Source organism: Struthio camelus, chromosome W (assembly GCF_040807025.1).
Source record: "Struthio camelus isolate bStrCam1 chromosome W, bStrCam1.hap1, whole genome shotgun sequence".
Taxonomy (NCBI): Eukaryota; Metazoa; Chordata; class Aves; order Struthioniformes; family Struthionidae; genus Struthio; species Struthio camelus.
The window spans coordinates 1,548,394-1,568,998 of NC_090981.1; the positions used below are offsets into that span (position 1 = coordinate 1,548,394).

At 36.6% G+C, this 20,605-nt stretch overlaps 1 protein-coding gene across 2 annotated transcripts in view; it reads right to left on the reverse strand.

Annotated features, from left to right (window-relative positions):
- Window positions 1–864: 864 nt before the first annotated feature.
- Window positions 865–20,605, reverse strand: part of LOC104139159 (nuclear factor 1 B-type) — a 198,570-nt gene continuing 178,829 nt past the window's right edge. Inside the window, exons 11-12 of one of the 2 annotated variants that reach the window (XM_068925260.1) lie at window positions 15,928–16,016; window positions 865–6,077 (exon numbers count right to left, since the gene is read on the reverse strand). In XM_068925260.1, coding sequence (XP_068781361.1) covers window positions 5,948–6,077; window positions 15,928–16,016 — 219 coding nt within the window. In that variant the 3' untranslated portion in view covers window positions 865–5,947. The remainder of the gene's footprint in view (window positions 6,078–15,927; window positions 16,017–20,605) is intronic. The other variant, XM_068925261.1, reaches the window with a different exon arrangement.

Genomic DNA, 20,605 nt, shown 5'->3' on the forward strand with positions numbered 1-20,605 from the left:
TAACTGACTACTTGTCACCTACAGTTGTACTACATGTATCTAAAGAAACAAAGCTGTACAAAAATTGTTCTTGGAGAAATAACATTTAGATGGGGTGCCTCTTCCTAGCTTACTGAAAGTTCTGTGTTATATAAGCACAAATTAACAGCTTGATGAAGACAATCTAATGCCGTTCTTCAGAAGCCTATGCCTGGGACTGAAGTACCCCTCACATTCTACAACATTGTGTGTTTTTTTTTTTTTTTTTTTTCCTTCTTTGAAGTAACTTTTATCTGAAACACTTACAACTGAATTCAGAGACTGAAACTGAACAGGCACTGCTCACTTTAGGTTTTTGGTAAACGTTTTGCTCATTTCCTTCTCTTTCATTTTGCATCAACTTTTATCAGTCCATGCAACTTCAATGCCCTTGTTATGAAGAATGCAAATAAGCTATATATATTTTTTTCTCCTTCCTTCTGCATAGAGAGATATTTGCCACATCAGTTCTTAAAACCATTCTGTCAAAAATACAGTAATACAAAGACTGGCTTTAGTATCACTAGCTCATGCTGCTTTCCATTTATTTAGGCTGCCTTTTGTTTTACTGGTACTCTATCATGCAATTAAAGTATCAAAGGCTTATTCTAGTGTATTGCAATATTAGTGGCACTGAAGCTCTTTTCAAAAAAAATTCAACATACATTTGAATTTCAACACACATCTCTAAAGAGTAGTAACTAGTGAACCCTTTTACTTAATAAAAAAAACTTGCAACCACTGAAGGAAAATTGCAACAAAAACACGCTCACTCCCAAAACCAAACCAACACACTCACACCCCACACCCCCCCCCCCCCCCCCCAAAACTAAACAACAGCAACAAACAACAAAACACCTCTCTGAATTTTCCCCTTTCCTACAAACAATGTAACCAACTGCTGTAGCATGGAAACAGTACAAAGAGTTGTTATGGCAATAAGTTTGGCTGATGCAAAGGTCTGTGCAGGGTTAAAGGGCAAAAATCAGTGATCTGTTATCTTCCAATTGCTATACCTACATGATTTTTGGTTTTTTTTTTTTTTTTTTTTTTTTAGAAAAACTGGGGAGCTAGCAGAAAGTGCAATTAAGAAGGTGATAGTGTTCAGCTTCTTCAGTATGGAGTAGAACACTTAATTTTTGAGTGTTTTCTATTTTGATTAGCCTGCATATTACTTTATTTCTGAAGCTTTCTATAGAAACACAATAAAAGTGCAGGAGCATGCAGCTGGTTATATGACTCTGTCAAGGTCTTCTGCGAACATTAAACTATATTGGATGTCAAGTTGCCAGCAACATTATAGAGATGTTTCATTAAAAGTGAATACTGCATGCTGAACATGGGATAACTTTCTGCAGCTTTCATAATATCACACAGTAAATATAATTTAGAGTTTAGGTATGGAACACACTCAGATGTTGCAGCTGAGTATGTCCCTGTGCAATCTCTTTTGTTAAATTCTTATGAAGCTACAAGTTGCAAATCAAAAATTCTGTTTCCTGAGGACACATCTATAAAGTACTGTTTTAGGTTCACAGAGCAAATCAGAATAGGCAGAGAACTAATCTTAAACACCATCATGTAACAATCAAAAAAAGCTTTGCTAAAGGCCTTATATACTAATAAAAAGACAGTGGTGCTTCCAACATTTTGAAATACTCTGAAAACCAACTTTTCCAATGCTAAATACAATAAAATAACCTTCATAAAAGATAACTTTTCTCCATGTATGTGTTTCAAAGGATTAGTAACCCATGCTTTTCAAGCACAGGAATCTGAAATAACTCCTGACATGGACAGGTGGTGTGTGTATAGTTGTTTGTTTTAATACATAAATTAAGAAACTGGAGAGTTTTAACTCAAGTCCAGTTTCTAAACAAGGAATATTATTGTTTACTTTAAAATGGAAAGGACACATTTCCATTATTAAAAATTAGCTTTATAAACAAGGGTACTTAAAAAATCTTAACAAAACTATACAGTGTACAAATTACTGTCTGCAAGGTAGCTGGTTCTTTCAGAAGATCCTCCATTCTTGCTACTTGCAGCTTCACAAATTCATTCACATATTTTCAATGGAGCTGCCCACCTGAACATCACCCAACAACTATATTGCTATACTTAATATTTTTGCCATGTCTTTATGTACAGTCTCCTTCACTGCTTCCCCTCCCCGCCTTAGTCAAGCCTCAAAAGTTCATGTCATTCCAGGGGAAACACTTCAGTGGCACAGCCATGAGGCCAGGGCTGCAAAGCAACTTAAAGGCAAAACAGTGCACATAGAACGGGGTGGCTTGATTTAGTCAGAAGATGCTTCCTGGTGAAGGAGGAGGCCAAAGACTGGATTTGAGTTCTCAATGTTATTGTAGTCTTTTGACTTTTAAGCTTAAAATAAAAATAAAAAAAAAAAAAAGCAAAGTTTGCTTTATTCAAATCAAGCCTTTGTATTAAAGAAAAACCCACAGTTGTTTAACAAACCAATTAATTCACATGGAAGAAGTTTGCCTTTAAAAATATTGCCTCTGTAAGCTCAATTTGGTCAAAAAAGAGGTCAGAGATAATGGAAAAGTTCAGCTAAGATCTTGATTATTGTATTTTGAAGTCTGAATTTGTTTGTTTCATCCTGTTGTGCTATTAAAAGTTTAAGGGGGCATCTTGCTAATGGGACTAATCAAAGACAGTCCTCCAGCACATACCTATGTCCCAGAACTGTTCATTATCAGTGATGTGCTGAAAGGATAATGCATAGTTTATTTTACCAGGGATCCTCAGGTAGGTCCACTATATTTCAGTTATTCTTAATAGCCACTTACTTGGTGAATGAGTTCATTTATTATGGGGCTCAGAGGAAGAAAAAAAAGCAACATAAAGTTGGTTTGGTTTTTAATTTAGCTAGATATAAATCTTAAGGGTTTGCCTTTCTACAGCTTCTCTCTCTTTCTGTAGCCTTTCAGGCCCTGTCTATGCATCTTCCTCCTAAAATGTCCTGTCATTGCAGCTCACTGGTGACAATCATGGTAGCAGGAGCTCTAGCGGGGATGAGCCGCTGTAGTTGCCTCTTTTGTAACTGCTACATCATTTCTATTTGCTCTTGCAAAGATTAGAAGATACCATAGTGTGTCACTGTTCAAGCTCTTGGTGGTGCTGTCATTGTTTGAGCTGTGTTTCAGTGGTCATTCAAGGGTGGGGTATTTTAAGAAAATCTCTGAAGTGAAGAGACAGCTGTAATGGGCTGAATTATCCCACAGGGGTGCCCTATTTTCATAAGTCTATTTCCTCCTTCACTTGCATCCTAATAAAAGGATGTGCTTTGAAGGGCAAATACACCCTATGGTGAGCCATACATAATGTGGAACCTGTATTTGCAAAAGGTCTCCAGCAACAGGTCCACTGCTAATCTGTAAGATTTGATTGTCCTGAAAATAAACTTTTGTTTATATCATGCTAATTCCATGTGTTCAAAATTTCATTCACATTACAACCAGAAGTGCTACTTTCCATCTGACCTGTTGTATGTGAAGACATTTTAAACCTCTGACATAGTTTATGAAAGTAGATGACTATAAATCAGATGCTGTGTGTTAACAAATTAAAAAAAATAATTCTTTGACAAAGAAAGAGAAAAGAACATTCACCAGTCATTTAGATTTAGGAAGCCAAATTGCCTACAAACATAATTCCTTTGGAGTTAACTGAAATCAGTAGAGTTATGCCAGCAAAGGTTTTGGCCCTGTATGTGCATCTTCTCAACAAAGCATATTTCTATGTTATTCTGAGCTAAAAATACCTTCTAAAATGGACACTTTAGGATGTGGTATCTTTGCCAAAATGAGAAAGGTTCCATCTCACTGTAGGTCTTCACCTCTCTTTCTCTTTTGAGGGGGAAGGCAAAAAAGAAATTTAAGTAAAACAATTTCCTCAAGTCAAGTCTGCCTCCAACAGAATCATTATTATTATTATTTTAATCCAGAAAAGATTTCAGCTTGCACCCCAGGTGGGAAGTTAAAAAGAGGGAACCAATTTGAAAGGTTTTCACAGTAGACAGGACAGTTGCTTTGCAATCCTTGCCTGGCTAAGGGTGCACTGCTTCACAGCTACACTGTAAAGTGTTAAAAATCCTCCCCACCCACCCCAGAAATACATACATACATATATATGTGTATGTATGTATTACAAAAAAATCCCCTGTCCATCTCTAAGTACACAAAAGGACCTCATCGCACTGCAAAAATAGCAGTACCCACTTTGGTCTATTAAACAAAAATGTATGCATTACTTTTTTTTCTTTTAAAGCAGAGTGCTTACCTATAGTAACTAATACAGCTAAAAGCACTACCTACATAGGCAAAACTTGGTATTGCATAATTTGTATAAATTTGAACCCCCTCCCCCCCAAATATTAATTGAAAGATGAAAAACATGAAAGGTTAATAGAAAAAAACACCAAAATATTGAAAATATTGCTGGTTGATTACAATTTTTAAACAGCAACTATACACAGCCATTATATGCTTTATAAATGTGAGATAAAGGTATAACTGTCAAAAAAAATCCATGTTGTCATACTTTTTCCCATCTGGAGTACAAAATATTTTATTATAAAAATGACAAAGATTTTAAATTATAAATGCAGCAAACAAGTGTAGTGAATGTCAATTTTTTTTCCATTTTTTAGATTTCAAGGCAAGGCACATAATGTGGACGTTATATCTTCATGCAAATTAGGATTACTGGAAAAAGTATTCTAATTATTTTTTTTAAGTGACAGAGGCAAAATTTGTCTGGCCATGTACTCTACAGTTCTGTCAATGAGAGAAATTTGTTGAAAAAGGCTGATTTCTGAAAGCACCATGAGAGTTTTGAGCACCCTGTGGTTAGACTCACTTTGCGAGTGCATTTTTTTAAATATATCTTATCCCTCACCCTGATATTCCCAGTTTGTAAACTATAAGTTTTGCCTTTGTGACATGGATTTGCCTATCTCTCTATGATGCAGATTTTACAGAAATGTATGAACATCCTATAGGTTCTTGATGCAACCAATAACTTTAAATAAATAAATCCTACCCTTCTGTTGAGGCAGCAACTAAATCAACATAAGTGCTGTTTCCATTACTTTCTTCTCAAGGATATGATTTGCCTATTAATGCCCTCAAAAACTGAGGGGGAAAAATAAATTTGTTCAAAGTAATTTTTAATTCTTTTTTTTTTTTTAATCCCCTCAATTTAGAGTCCAAGGGCTGAAGGACTTATAATGATGACCCCTCTGTAGATATGATTTTTAAATTGCACTTGCCTCTCAAGTATTTCTTTAGTGGGGAAAAAGCTTTTTTTTTTTTTTTTTTTTTTTAAAAAACTGTTGGAGAGAAAACACTTTTACCTATATAGAGGCATTTCTTCCATAGACTCTGTATGTTTGTACTGACTGAAAATTTCAAACTCAGTAACACACTAGAAAAGGCTGGGTTAAGGACCAAAGTTTAATAAAACCATACTTAAACTAAAGACTACTGAACTTATTTTTTAAACTTGTTCTCCTGCAGCTCCTTTGCTGCCGCCTAGCCTTTGTTTTGTGAGATAACCAGGAATAATGATCCCATGTGTAAACAACAAGAATACTAAATCAATAAAACTAGATATCATGCAAATATTAAGGCATCTAGAAAGTCAGTTAAAATATATTGTCAGAGACAGAGCATCTATTTCCCAGCGGACTTCATATAACAAAGGCTACTTAGCAGGGGCTGCATTCTACCCATCAGTGAAATATCATCGACCCTCTGTATGTCATTAGTTTCAACCATAAGGGAATTAGTGATTGTAAATGCTGCAGTTGATGGTCTGTTTTTCTTCTTTCTTCAGTTTTATTTTTTGTTCTGTCTTCCTTCCTTTTTTTTCTTTTTAATTTTTCTTTTATTTCATTTTTCCCTCAGTTTCTTGTTTCTGCTTGAAGGAAAGGCTCTCCAATTATGTTCAAACCATAATTTGGGACATTTGTTGGCAGGATCGGTGTCCTATTTGATACTTGAAAAGGAACCAAGCTAGCCCAGGTACCAGGACTGTTGGGGATGGGGGGAGGTAGGTAATGAGAGAAAGGAAAACAGAGAGAGAGAAAATGAAACACAAATTAAGCATGTTGCAAAAATAAGATCACAATGAGTTTTACTAATGATTAAATCAATATTCATTATAAACAGCACTATTTAAGATAAAGTAAGATATCAAATTTGTGAACATCACTTGAATTTGTACTATATAGTTTTCTGTGCAATAGCATAACTCATTTAAAAGACAAAAGTAAATTTGTAGATATGAATTGCAGGCAATGTTATTGTTATGTTACACCAAATAGCCTGCTTATTTATGAAAGTCCCCAGAAATTCCAGAGGCAAGTATATGGAGCAGATGCAACTAAACTATGTGTGTGACACCATATGGAACCACAGACATAATTTAAAAAATAATAAATTAATCAGAGTGTACAAGTTAGACTGCTCATTTCAAGAACACAAACTATGGGTTTAATGTATAAATCTCCTGTGCAATTTTGTACTCCCTTGTGTTGCACAGGTTTACCCTCTCTCAATTGCAAGATATACCTCTGAGGTGCACAAGTCCCCAACAGAACATAGCATTTTGAAGGAGAGGATCTTTAACATTTAAAAAAGCTTTTATTTGTTTCCACATTTACTGTAGCAATGAGTACCATGAAATTGTTTAACAAAAGTCAGAGAAGGAAAATATTTTCAAAGACAATTCAGTGACTTTGAAACTTAAATCACCATTTCAGAAGCACCTATGTCACTAAGAAGTCTAAGTCCCTTTGATCTTCATGTTATTACCAAGTACTAACTAGTAATAAGTACTGTATCTACTAGTAAGTATTTGCAAGATCAGCTCTTATTCACTTATATCATATTTCAAAGAAGGCTTGAGCTGCTTCTACTTAGCAGCCAGAGCAGACATGAGCAGCCTTTTATTTAGATGTGTTTGTGACAGCTCAGAAATAATGGGGTTTTGAAAAAGCCTGGTCATATTTATTCAGAAGGAAAAGGGCATCATTATATCAGTGATTAATACCAAAAAAAGTAAAAACAAATGTGGACATACAGTGTGGAAGCATATGCTTCCTGTACATCTTATTGTAGCAAATGTTACTCCACGCTAGATATTTGCACAAACACACCTCTACTTGTGAATATACACTGGGCATTAGATCCATACACTTCAGAATAACACATCTGAAACCTCTGATACATTTTTATGAGGGCTGCAAGCTGTAAGTTTTGTTTTCTTCCATTTCTTTGGTCATCCCTCTATAATATTCTCTACCTGCATGAGCATGTACGTTCCTGGGTAATGCTAGCAGTAATTAGAAGTGTTTATTAACAGAAAAATAGTGCTTTTTATCTAATTGAAAGTGTATACATAATTACATTTCACTTGGCAGATTTATGTGATCCTTTCAGTTGCCACTGTGTGAATGCCGAAGAGAGGAATCAAATTATTTTGTAAAATCCAGTGATTTGTTCCTCAGGTGATACATATTATGATTGATAAGTAGCTTTTGTCATTATTCATATGTGGTATTCTTCAACTCTAAACCCTTTAATTTACCATTTTGATTCCTAACAGTTAATTGCAAGTGTTTTGCTTTACACACCGAACTGTGAAAAAACTGGCAACCCTGCTTGTCTTTTTCCTCAAGGAATTATTAGAAGTATGGATGCCCTAAGATGTCTTTACAATGTCTGTAGTAACAATAATATTCAACAGGATTTTTTTTTAATGGGCACATTCTTGAATGTTACCTAAAAACCTGCTATTTTTTTACCCTATAGTAACAGTGTTTGCTATATTTCCAAGTTATAAGATCAGCTAATCTTTGCTTGTTGAAAGATTTGCTTTCAACCCTTTCCTTTAAAAATATTTTTATTGTCTTTTCCAAGTGCAATGTTTTTTACAGTTGCCTAAATTCAAAAAACATAGTTAAACAGCAAATCTTAAAATATTCACAAAGAGTTAAACCCATTTACACATGAAACATTTGTCCAGTATGATTTGATGAAAAGATTATGGTTCTAATAAAATATTCAACACCAGAACCTCATTTAAGAGGCTGATGCCTGGAGGAGGGAAAAGGGAATTTTACTGTTAAAATATAATTTCTTCTCCCCACAGACCCCTTTTTGGGATAGAGTGATGAAGAGATTATTTAAAAAAAAAAAAAAAAAGTCAAGGATAGGAAATGCAGCCCTTGTCTACCAAAGAACATCCACATCAAAGATAGGGCCTGGAGATATGGGACATGTCCATTATGTGCTTTGGATCACTTGTGCATGCTTGTTGCGGGGGGGGGATGGTAAAGGAGGAAGGCTTACAAGCACACACATGTACACAAGGGGCTGTAACCAACTGGAGGACCAGCTACCATGGAGAATGAGTGCTGGGGTTACCAGAGTTCTGCCACCTAAGAAAAACAGATTCTGCACTTTCAGGTAAACTCATTAAACCAAATAAATACAGAATCACAGAATCGTTTAGGTTGGATGGGACCTCTGGAGATCATCTAGTCCAACCTCCCTGCTCAAGCAGGGTCACCTAGAGCATATTGCCCAGGATCACATCCAGATGGGATTTAAATATCTCCAGGGAAGGAGACTCCACTACCTCTCTGGGCAACCTGTGCCAGTGCTCAGTCACCCTCACAGTGAAGAAGTTTTTCCTCAGGTTCAGATGGAACTGCCTGTGGTTAAGTGTCTGCCCATTGCCTCTTGTCCTGTTGCTGGGCACCACGGAGAAGAGGCTGGCCTCATCCTCTTGACACTCTCCCTTCAGATACTTGTACACGTTGATGAGATCCCCTCTCAGTCTTCTCTTCTCCAGGCTGAACAGGCCCAGCTCTTGCAGTCTTTCTTCATAGGAGAGATGCTCCAGTCCCCTCATCATCTTGGTAGCCCTCCGCTGGACTCTCTCCAGGAGTACCATGTCTCTCTTGTCCTGGGGAGCCCAGAACTGGACACAGGACTCCAGGTGAGGCCTCCCCAGGGCTGAGTAGAGGGGGAGGATCACCTCCCTCGACCTGCTGGCAACACTCTGCCTAATGCACCCCAGGATACCCTTGGTCTTCTTGGCCACCAGGGCACACTGCTGGCTCATGTTTAACTTGTTGTCCACCAGCACTCCCAGGTCCTTCTCTGCAGAGCTACTTTCCAGCAGGTCAACCCCCAGCCTGTACTGCTGCATGGGATTATTCCTCCCCAGGTGCAGGACCTTGCACTTGCCTTTGTTGAACTTCAGGAGGTTCCTCTCCACCCAGCTCTCCAGCCTGTCCAGGTCCCTCTGAATGGCAGCACAGTCTTCTGGTGTGTTAGCCTCTCCCCCCAGTTTAGTATCATCAGCAAACTTGCTGAGGGTGCACTCTGTGCCTTCATCCAGGTCACTGATGAATACATTGAACAAGACTGGACCCAGGACTGACCCCTGGGGGACACCACTAGCCACAGGCCTCCAACTAGACTCTGCACCACTGACCACAACCCTCTGAGCTCTGCCATCCAGCCAGTTCTCAATCCACCTCACTGTCCACTCATCTAGCCCACACTTCCTGAGCTTGCCTAGGAGGATGTGATGGGAGACAGTGTCAAAAGCCTTGCTGAAGTCCAGGGAGACAACATCCACTGCTCTGCCCTCATCTCCCCAGCCAGTCATTCCATCATAGAAGGCTATCAGAGTGGTCAAGCATGATTTCCCTTTGGTGAATCCATGCTGACTACTCCTGATCACCTTCTTGTCCTCCAGATGCTTAGTGAGGACCTCCAGGAGGAGCTGTTCCATCACCTTCCCAGGGATGGAGGTGAGGCTGACAGGCCTGTAGTTTCCTGGCTCCTCCTTCTTGCCCTTTTTGAAGACTGGCGTGACACTGGCTTTCTTCCAGTCCTCAGGCACCTCTCCTGATCTCCAGGACCTTTCCAAGATGATGGAGAGTGGCCTAGCGATAACATCCACCAGCTCCCTCAGCACTCATGGGTGCATCCCATCGGGGCCCATGGATTTGTGGATGTCAATTTTGGACAAAAGATCTCTAACCTGATCCTCCTCAACCAAGGGAGAGTCTTCCTTTCTCCAGCCTTCCTCTCTTGTCTCCAAGGTCTGGAATTCCTGAGGACTGGCCTTAGCAGTGAAGACGGAAGCAAAGGCAGCATTCAATAACTCTGCCTTCTCTGTATCCTTCGTCACCAGGGCACCCGCCCCGTTCAGCAGCAGGCCCACGTTTTCCCTAGTCTTCCTTTTGCTGTTGATGTATTTGAAGAACCCCTTCTTGTTGTCCTTGACATCCCTTGCCAGATTTAATTCCAAATGGGCCTTAGCCTTCCTTGTCGCATCCCTGCACACTCTGACAACGTCCCTGTATTCCTCCCAAGTGGCCTGTCCCCTTTTCCACATTCTGTACACTTCCTTCTTCTGCTGGAGTTTTACCAAGCCATCAAGTAGGAATATTGTGGTAGACCAACAAGAACACAATTATAGGAATATGTAAAGGAAAGGTTTAGGGGAAAAAAAAAAAACTGTTTCAGTTTCACAGAATCACAGAATGGTTGAGGTTGGAAGGGACCTCTGGAGATCATCTAGTCCAACCTCCCTGCTCAAGCAGGGTCATCTAGAGCATGTTTCCCAGGATCACGTCCAGACGGGTTTTGAATATCTCCAGCGAAGGAGACTCCACCACCTCTCCGGACAACCTGTGCCAGGGCTCAGTCACCCTCACAGGAAAGAAATTTTTCCTCCTGTTCAGATGGAACTGCCTGTGTTTCCAGACTAGCTATTCTTGTTCTCTAAATCTGTTCTGATTTGCTCTTCCACAAATGTCTGTAGACATATTTGTAAACATAATCATGGTAGCATTTACATTTTTTTTTTCAAATTTTACTGTTTTCAGTTAAATTTTATATCTTAGCACTTTTGTAAATATAATTAAGTTTATTGAATTATCACAAGACTGAATGCAGATAATCCTAATTGCAGCCAAAAAAAAACCTCAAACAAAAAATAAAGTGTAGTTTTATTGCTTCAAAAGAAACAATTGCAGCTAAGATGATCAAGAAATAGAATTCCAGAGTAACCAAAGGGTTAAAAGTATGGCTTACACTTGGGAATTCCATGGAACTTGTTCCTCCTTCCCAAATAGTGCTGCCAAAAATCATCCAACAGGAAACATAAGATTAAGTTTGTCCTACCTAAGTGAACAAAGCGTGCTCAGAACAGGCAACCAGTTTACTGCAGAGCAGGAACTTTTCTAATCCTGCTGGAGTCTGCAGTGCTGCTCAGAGAATATCACTGAAGAAGTTGTTTTCTCTACATTAACATCTCTGGATCATCTCATTTTGGTCACACTGCAGTTTTTGCTGCTTCTCCCATAAAGGTTAACTTAAAGCTCCAAATGTAATCATGTGGAAAATGGACATTATTGATTCCTATGGTCCATTGTTCCCCCATTCTACGTCCCTGAAGTTCAAGTTCAGTTTGGAATTACATCATGTCTGGTTTCTCTTGGTTACTAGATGGCTTGAGACGTGACCACAGCTACAGAAAAAACAAACAGCCTTCTTCATGCTTCAGCTCCCCTATCGCTTCAAACATAAACTTTTTTTCTTTCTCTGAAGTATGCTTCAAGTATGGAGCATAGTTAATTTAGAGATTAAGCTCCAAATTAGATTATCTAATGGCATCTTAATGGATTGCTGACCCATTTCCTGTGGGATGGCAGCATGCAAGTCTGGCTTGAATACAATTAATTTCTTAGGAAGTGGTCTGAGATGTTTGCCCTGATGGAAAGGAAACAATGTTATTGTTTGTCTGTATATCTATCTTTATTACCGAGTTGGGTGCAAATATCAGAAATAGTAATTTAAATTGATAAAGACCAGAAATCATTAGTTTTGCCTGCTATGAATGCAATTATCAACCGGATACTTTGGCCTTTTTGTTCTTAAATTGCAATGCTTGAATTGATACTTTTTTCTAAAAACACTGCAGAATTTGAGGGGAGAAAACCATTGCTCTAACAGGTGTGTGTCTATTGCTCAAATGTGTAACATTTTAAAAAGCAATGCTGGTGAAAGTGTTACTTTAATAGTATGTTTGCTAGATTCTAAACAAAAATTAAAAAAAAGTAATTCTTAGCAATTTTCAGTTCCCTTCCTACTCTTTTCACAAACTGTAGATTATCCAATTTGACTGCCTTATCAGTGCTATTATCATAACCCCAGAGTGGTGCTGGTGAAAGAAGTGCTGCTTCAATAGTAGAACATGTGAACACCCCTGCAGCTAAAGCTGAGAAGGAAATTCATCACTCTAAGAATAAAGGTCCCCTCAGGAGCTCCAGGAACAAACCAGCTGTTGTACTGTCCTTGTGTCAAGATAACAGACTAAAAATAGGAAACGCTAACCTAGTGCATTTGCCTGGGTAGTGTAAAGGTAACATTAAAGCAGCAGTTAACCCTTAAAAACACCATGGTAAGATTGTTTTAAAAAAACATATAAATAACAATAGTTGAGAATAAAAAGATACTTAACAGCTGTGTTAAAATGTACATTGTAGCACTGAATATTTGTTTATAGTTTGTGAAAGACTCATAAATACTCAAAGTATAAAAGAGTCCAATCCTGCAACCCCATATCAATTGTCACATTGGAATTAATATACATGGAGTAACAAATGGCTTCAGAATCAGGCCCGGAGCTCATGTGTATCAAAAATCCTTCCCCCCCCTTCCTCTCACTCATGACTCAAGTTTACTTGTTGCATACAATCTTCTTTGCTGTGCTGTGTCTGAGACTGTATTTTCCTATTTGAGCCTAAATAATTTGCACAGCTTTTTTTTTTTCTTTCTGTCTCGAGGAAAACAAAGTTATTGTCACGGAATTGCCAATATGAATGAAGGGGTTTTTTCCATCTTAATCTGCACAGCAAAAATTGACCTCTACAGTCTTAAAGCACTTTGCATGGGAGTTTAATTTTAAAGATGTATTTAACTATTGTTTGCAACAGAAATAAAAAAATAGATCATAAACATGGTAAATAGACAACTAAAAATTTAGTTCTAGACAGTCATGGTACAAGAAGCAAAATAATATTAATTTCAAATATCTTACAAAAGCCTGTTTTTTTCTCATTCTTTGGGATGCTCAGAGGATGTTTTACATAAATATCTCCTTTAAAGACATAAGTATGTTTACTTAAACCACATAAGCTAGTCATCTAAATTTGTATCACTGTTATCCATTACAACTTTTCTATTATTGAACAAAATGATATACCAATGATTTAAGATCTGTATTTTGCATTATTCATATTCTCTCTCTCTGCAAATGTCAATTCTTTTGCATATATATTATTGTTCTCTTGTATCTGCAACCATAAATGACAACAGACAAACAGTTTTACTTGGGGGGGGGGGGAGATTTATCTTAAAATCATTTCCCATCAGGCATGACAGGCAGCTACTAAGACAAAGGACACAAAAATAACAAGTACACAGATTTTATCATCTTGCACCCTCACCAGATCCTCAAGGTGTAGGTCACTGACAGTGCACCACAAGGAAGCTTTCAGTTTGGTCTGTTCAATTACCTGACTTCTGTATAGACAGGACAGCTCGTATTCAGGCATTGCCAATTCTTTGACCTTCCTGAGGTCAAAAAAAAAAAAACTGCAAAATCAATCTACCACCTAAAATAGCCACAAAACCCTGCTGTAAAAGGTCAGTCTGGTTACTCTCAAATGAGTACTACAGATTTGAGGGAACATGCTTATCAAACAATTTTCTGGGAAAAAAAAATTTGCTATTTAACCTTTTGAACTAGGATATATTATTTTACCAATGAGCAATAATTCCTTTTTGGAATCCAGTCTTCTTTTTAGTGTTATAAAGACTTATGGCCCATCAGTTTGAATACATATCATTTCTGTTTTTATGTCCTCACCTTCCCAGATGTTTGAAGAATGATATATTCCAAAGCCTATATTTAAAAACAAAACAAAAAAACAAAAAACTTCTACTTAAGGAGAACTACAGGTATGTTTGTCCTTCAAGGATGTGCTCAACTCTCTCCATACAGCCCATATAGATGCAAGCATGGCCAAGGCATGGTCAAAGGATGCCCATGGGAGCACAGGTGCCCAAGCATATCCAGCAGCAGCTTAGTTTGCTGGTAGGTGGCACAGTGTACCAGCTGGCACACCTGGCCGGCACTCTGGGGGCTACCTGTAAGGCAGTTTTCCATACAAAAGGTGAGAGGATCATGGAATGTGTCTGTATCCACCATCAAAGGCTCCTTGATCATAATCTAGAAGTATTTTTTTTTCCTTCCTTCCTTTTTGTAATTTATACCCAAAGATCATACATGATAGGTACTGAAAAACAGAATTTAGTAAACACTGTGCCAGTGTTTCAACTGATGTAAACTGGCATTACTTAAAGAGATCAAGAATGGTAAGACACCATCCAAGGATTTTTCTAGATAGGTAAATAGTTTGGATTCACTCTTGATAATACACAAATAATAATTGAACACTGTGCCAATTACTGCATGATGAGGATTTATAATGTGAATCACAGCCCTTGAGAAGTTGAGGTGACTCCTTTAGCTGATTTTCCATTGTACCAATTTATCTATGATGGAGGAAACAACTATACCTTGCGCTTCCACCAGAATTTCAGGATTCTTTCAAATTTCCAATATTGTTAGAGGAAAAAGTACAGAAAACACATGCAATTGAACAAGGAAGTCACTGCCAATAGGTTAGTAAAACAATAATATTTATGATATTTAAACTTTGAATTTGTACACAAATAATTATAATTACCATTCTCATAATTACCATTCCAAGTTGATACTGACCCCCCCCCAAACTTGTTAGCAATAAGGAATGCAATGCAGTATGTCATATGGCTTTCTGCATAGCAAGATTTTATATATACACAGTCACACTCACATACATATACAAATTATTTAAAAAGTGATTACACTGTTATATGTGTCTAGAAATGTCCATGGAGTATTTTAAAATTATTTTGAGGAAGTGAAAAGTTACTGCTTCATTTGACAGGGCCCCAATCTGCAGGCTTTACATCACATGTATAAACCCCTTAAGTGAGATATGTTAAGAATAATCCTGCACATGAAGGAGCTGAAATATTAACATATCTCATGATAACGCTTATTTATTTATACACCTACTTTATTTATATACCTACTTATATATGCACACACCTACTGCTACCATAACCAATTATACATTAACAGAGGTAATAATGTGTAATCAATGATTGTACCACTAATTAAGGTTTTTCTTGCACACTAAAATGAATTATTTTGTGGATATCAAACCTAATTATTATTTTGTATTTCCTTTAGAAAGGAGCTGGTTTAATCTTACCTTCATGTACATGTTAGTGACCTAAATCTATACCAGTCAATGCCAAAAATGTTTCTATGAGTAGTATGATTATTCATTGCCCAAAACACCACCACATCAAAGTCTATTATTTTACTTGTCTATATCCTTAATCACTTTTTTTATATTAACCACTAGATAACAAACTAGATGACCTTTAATTCTGCAAATTGTTTCCATTTTTTTTAAAGCCTAAAATCTGCATTCCTTTAAAATTACAAACACTTTGCATTTGACAGCAAACACTGGCATTTCAGATGCTTAACTAAGGTATTTTCTAAAGTTTAATTATGTTAAATATAATCTAAATGTGTATTCAATAAATGTTACATGGATATATTTTGTTCAATGTTGACATATATTCTCCTGGAGGCCTGCTAAAACAGATACTGTAGCTCAATGTAACTTTTTTAGATGTGGTGTAGGGGTGGAAATAATTAAAATGTTACCTTTGCCAAGTAATTCCCAATGTATCCTCACTGGCACTGGGGTATAAATGCCTGCCGTTTTGATTCATGGTCCAGTCACAAATCCTCAGCTGTCAATTGAAACCTAGCAGTCAGATATGGATCTACAGGTTTTAGTATTTAAATTAATACATGCAAACTAGTACTGTACATGGCAAAAGCCTTACTTTCCCAAGAAGCAACTTTAAAAAAAGAGCTTATTCTGAAAAAATAAACTCCTATAGATTTAAGATAATGCTACTTTAATATGTTCCTCTATTAATAAAGCATAAAAGAGTAACTAGTGTTTAGTACATAACAATTAGCCATTATTAGAATACAAACTGAGCTGGAATAAAATAAAATGTTAATATTCAATAGTGAAATATTTTAAGAAAGTAAGTCAAAATGCTGTTTTCTTTATGTAGTGGTCTAAATAATGTGTATTAAGTGAAAGTCAACTATAACCAATATCTTGAAGCATGTATTTGATGAAACATAGAAAACATGCATCTTAGAAAAATTGCCCAAATTACACAAACTATATGCCTTCATCTTGCTGTTTAAGAAGGATAAAGGTATTTTCCATTGACATTTATTAATTTAGCGTTACTGAAAGTGGTATTACTTAGCGGGAGGTGATAAAATAATCTAATCTTGTTCTAGACTCAGAATAATAGCATTTAAAATACTTTATTACATTTAAATATAATGAGGAATGCACTAAATAAAAGCTGAAACAAATTCTTCCCAGATCCTCAAATCATCAGTTCTGCCTTCACAGATTTGTTCATGTAACTCTATATAGCTGTGTTTAACAGCTGTTCTACAGTGCTAGCAGATTTATTGAAAAGATAAACTGCTTATTTTTGTTTAATAAATTAAATTTCTCTGTATTGTGAATAAAACATACAAAAAGCATACATTTTAAATCTGTCATGCAATATATAAATTACTGTATATCGTGCATGATACAGCACTCAACTGAAGATTTGTTGCTGAGTTTAATTGCATTAAATGTATTCTGGTTTTCTCTATGCACATTCACAGTCTTCAGAGAGTGCAGGCTACAACAAGCAAACTAAAATAAATTATTTTCACAAGAGCACAATTAATTACAGTATTTTCTTGACATATACATATGTTAAGGACAAAACAATACTGCAAACTTGACCCTGTCTAGCTGTTACACGCATAAGCTTCCTGCTGTTAAGATCTGAGAAATGGAAATGTTAGTCTCTGATGTTTTCATATGGTTTGTTTCTTCTTTGTTATCTAAAGAACTCAGAGACCTTCTAAAGGCCATTAAAAGCATGACTGAACTACATGAAATTAACCAGAAAAGGAAACATTCAGTCAAAAAGTTTGCTAGAGGTAACTGTGAAAAATACATTAAAGATGCTAAAACAAAGCAGTATGTATATGCATTTTGGTGTAGTCATTATACAAAGCCATGTCATAAGTAAGATTTTAATTTTGATGACCTGCTAAAATGTATCTGCTCTGTTACTCAAATAGCGTAGAGTAGCTGTATGTTGACTATAATCCTTAAGAATGTCATCATTTCCATTACAGAAGCATATTTTAAGGACTTAAAACTTAAGTTATAAAAACTCACTTTCAGCTGAAATATAAGCCCTAAAGATTAAAATACATAAAAAATACTTTTTTCTTTTGCAAAATTTAAAACCTACATATAAAAATTCTTTGGCCAATTATGAGAAATGCAAAAATCCCAAACTTACTGAATGATTTTTTTTTTGCTCATCTAACTCAAAAATCTGGCAAGCACTTAGTTTGTATTAGAATCTGATTATATTTGGTATTTGAGAAAAACAATAAGTGGCTAATATGTTACATCTTAATAAATCAGCTATTGTACTAAATAGTAATTTTCCTCTCACAATATTTATGAAGATTTTCTGTACATACAATTAATAGCCTAAATCTATAATTAAAAAATTCCAAAAAGAGCTTTTCCAATGTTTCATAAATGTTAATAATGGCATACTTCATATTACATACACTCATACACACCCACACACATACATGTGGGTATATATATATATACTGTAATTATAACATCTTGCATATATGCTGTACACACATACTCACATGTACATGCAGATTCATACTAGATCAGATCTATAGTTAGTGTAAATTGTAGTGCTATTCATTGCACCAATTATGTCATATTTGTTTTAGCAATAGCTGCATGAAAAACTGGTGTTCTGGATGATAAAGGGTTCTGTAACAAGCTTTGGGACTGCATTGGCTGTATCTAAACCCACCTTCCTAACATTAAATTCTAATATTCCACATTCCTTGGCAGTTTCAAATAGCTGCCATTTTGTTTTTAAAACTAAACCTGCCAGGAAAATGTTTTTTCTTCCTCATGTAAAATGTCTTCCTCCAAATCACTCCCACTTAGAGATCAGGATGCCTAAGATAGAGGACTGGGATATTAAAATACTTAGAAATATCACATTCAAAGTCTGCATCCCTCAAATTCATTGAGCACTTTCTGCTGGGTAAAAAGGCTGGAATAGCTTAAAAGAGCTTTAAAAGCCCTAGTTTCATTTACAGGAAGATTCCTCTAATGTCAGCTTGAGAGCAACAGCAGGAACGTTGCCCTTGGGGGACCTTTAGACAGTTCAGTAGGGCAAGACTGGAAGCAGGGACTTGACACTTATTTCTAGCTTTGGAAGTATGTAGGGCACTTGAGTAAAATATTTGAGTTCTATATATTATTTGGGGTCATTCTGAAGGCTTTCTGGCCAGTTACAGCCCTCAGGGTAACTTAAGGGACCTCTAAAATGATGCCACTGTGTTAACTAGAGATCAGAAAGAACATTCACTCTCACCCACATTAAGCCACCTAAAAGAGCTCCTATGCAGAAAATGAGAAAAGGAAGAAGCAGGAAACTACCTGCAGGGTGCTTGAGAAATCCTAAGTTCTTTGATAGAGGGACTTAATAGTCCTAGTCAGACATTTTATAAATGTTCTAAAACATTGCTAACTTTCTCCAAAATCTGTTTTGAATGCAAAATACATGACATAATTTGTCCTGTGACGTGGTAAAAAATCTTTCCCAAAAGTCTGTTGGGATGACGTGCAGTTCAGTCATCTAGCTTTGTCATTTTGAGCAAGACATGCTATAGAAATGCCCCTTCAGTAACATCTTAAATCCACAAAAAAAATATTGAGTATTTTATATTTCTCTCTCACATAACTACACATTAAAAAAAAAAAAAGAGCATGGAGATTGTAGCCTGAGGAGAAAAAGAAATCTTCTCAATAGGCTAAGAAGTTCTGCAGTTGACCAAATCAGGGTAGTGAAACCTCATGTGCAGAGCAACCGTTTTCAGACTTGTACCTGCATCTTTCTCTTACTCCTTACCACAACAATCACAAAGCAGGAAAGAGCACAAAGCCTGTAGTAAAGGCTACCTGCTCTGAAAATACTCCTCTAGTGAGCCAATGCAACCACTCATCCACCTCAGCAGAGTAATGCAAAGGGGATATAGGCCAACTTAGTAAAAGAGCAGCAGACTGGGTGCTGCTCCTAACTCCCACTGGCCTACAAGTCATTCACCTCCCTATATCTGTTTTTCCAACTGTAAAATGGCAATAAAAATGATCTCGCTTTGCAAAATGTTATGCGGCTTACCAATGTGAAGTTCCATAGAAGAGCTAGATATCACTATTGTTACCTTTTCAGTTTACATTGGGCACCTTCCAAGCAGAACTGTTCTGCAGAGTTTTAACTATACAACTCCCATGTACATTAGAATTCCATAGCCACCAGTTCATCCTTTAATCATGTTCTGAATAATTTTAGGGGTTATTATTTAAGTAGGTTTTGTATTTTCAGATGTTAAGAGTGGCCAACTACGATTAATCTTCGTTTCAAGGTTCTCTGATCATTAGTAAAGGTAACTAAATATTTTGAAAAATGTGTGCGTAATAGGAGCCTGAAATTTCCTTTAAATGTGTTTCCTTTCCAGCAAGCATATGTGAAAGGTGACCTCTTATCCATTTACATACCTCCCTGGTAGTCATGTGACCAAGTTTTACATCAAACTGTTTATTATGATAAGAGACACAATAAGAACAGTCTACGTGTTGATAACCTTTTTCCTGGCTTTACTGAGAAGTTCTTTTAAAGAATCCACTTGTGTTCTTTCAGCCTTTTGCTGAAATCAAAAGCAATGTCCGCCCAAAACATTTTAAAAATAGAAACTGCTTTCAGTGGACATTTAACTTTACAATTTCAATGATGAATAGTATTAAGGGAATTCCATTTTGAATTGCATGATTCAGTAACTAAAGGATGCATCTGGAAACAACTTCCTACTGAAGTGGCAGGACAGTCCTGTGTATAGGATATAATTAAATAAAAAGTTGTTTACAATTTTCTCATTTTGAAATTACATTTTAGAGACCTGAAGCATTTCTTATTGCTGCATATATGGTAAAATGGCTCATTAATAAACATCAAAGCTGTGTGAAAATCATGCATGCTGTACATGATACCCAGAAAGTCCAAGCTCTAGTGAAACCCATGCATTTGTGTTAAGCAAGGACTGGAAGAGTTCACCAGCTCCTCAGTAACTGGGCCAGCATTGGTTAGCGCTTTTTTACTATGACATAAAGTTTTAATGGCCATTGGCTTCACAG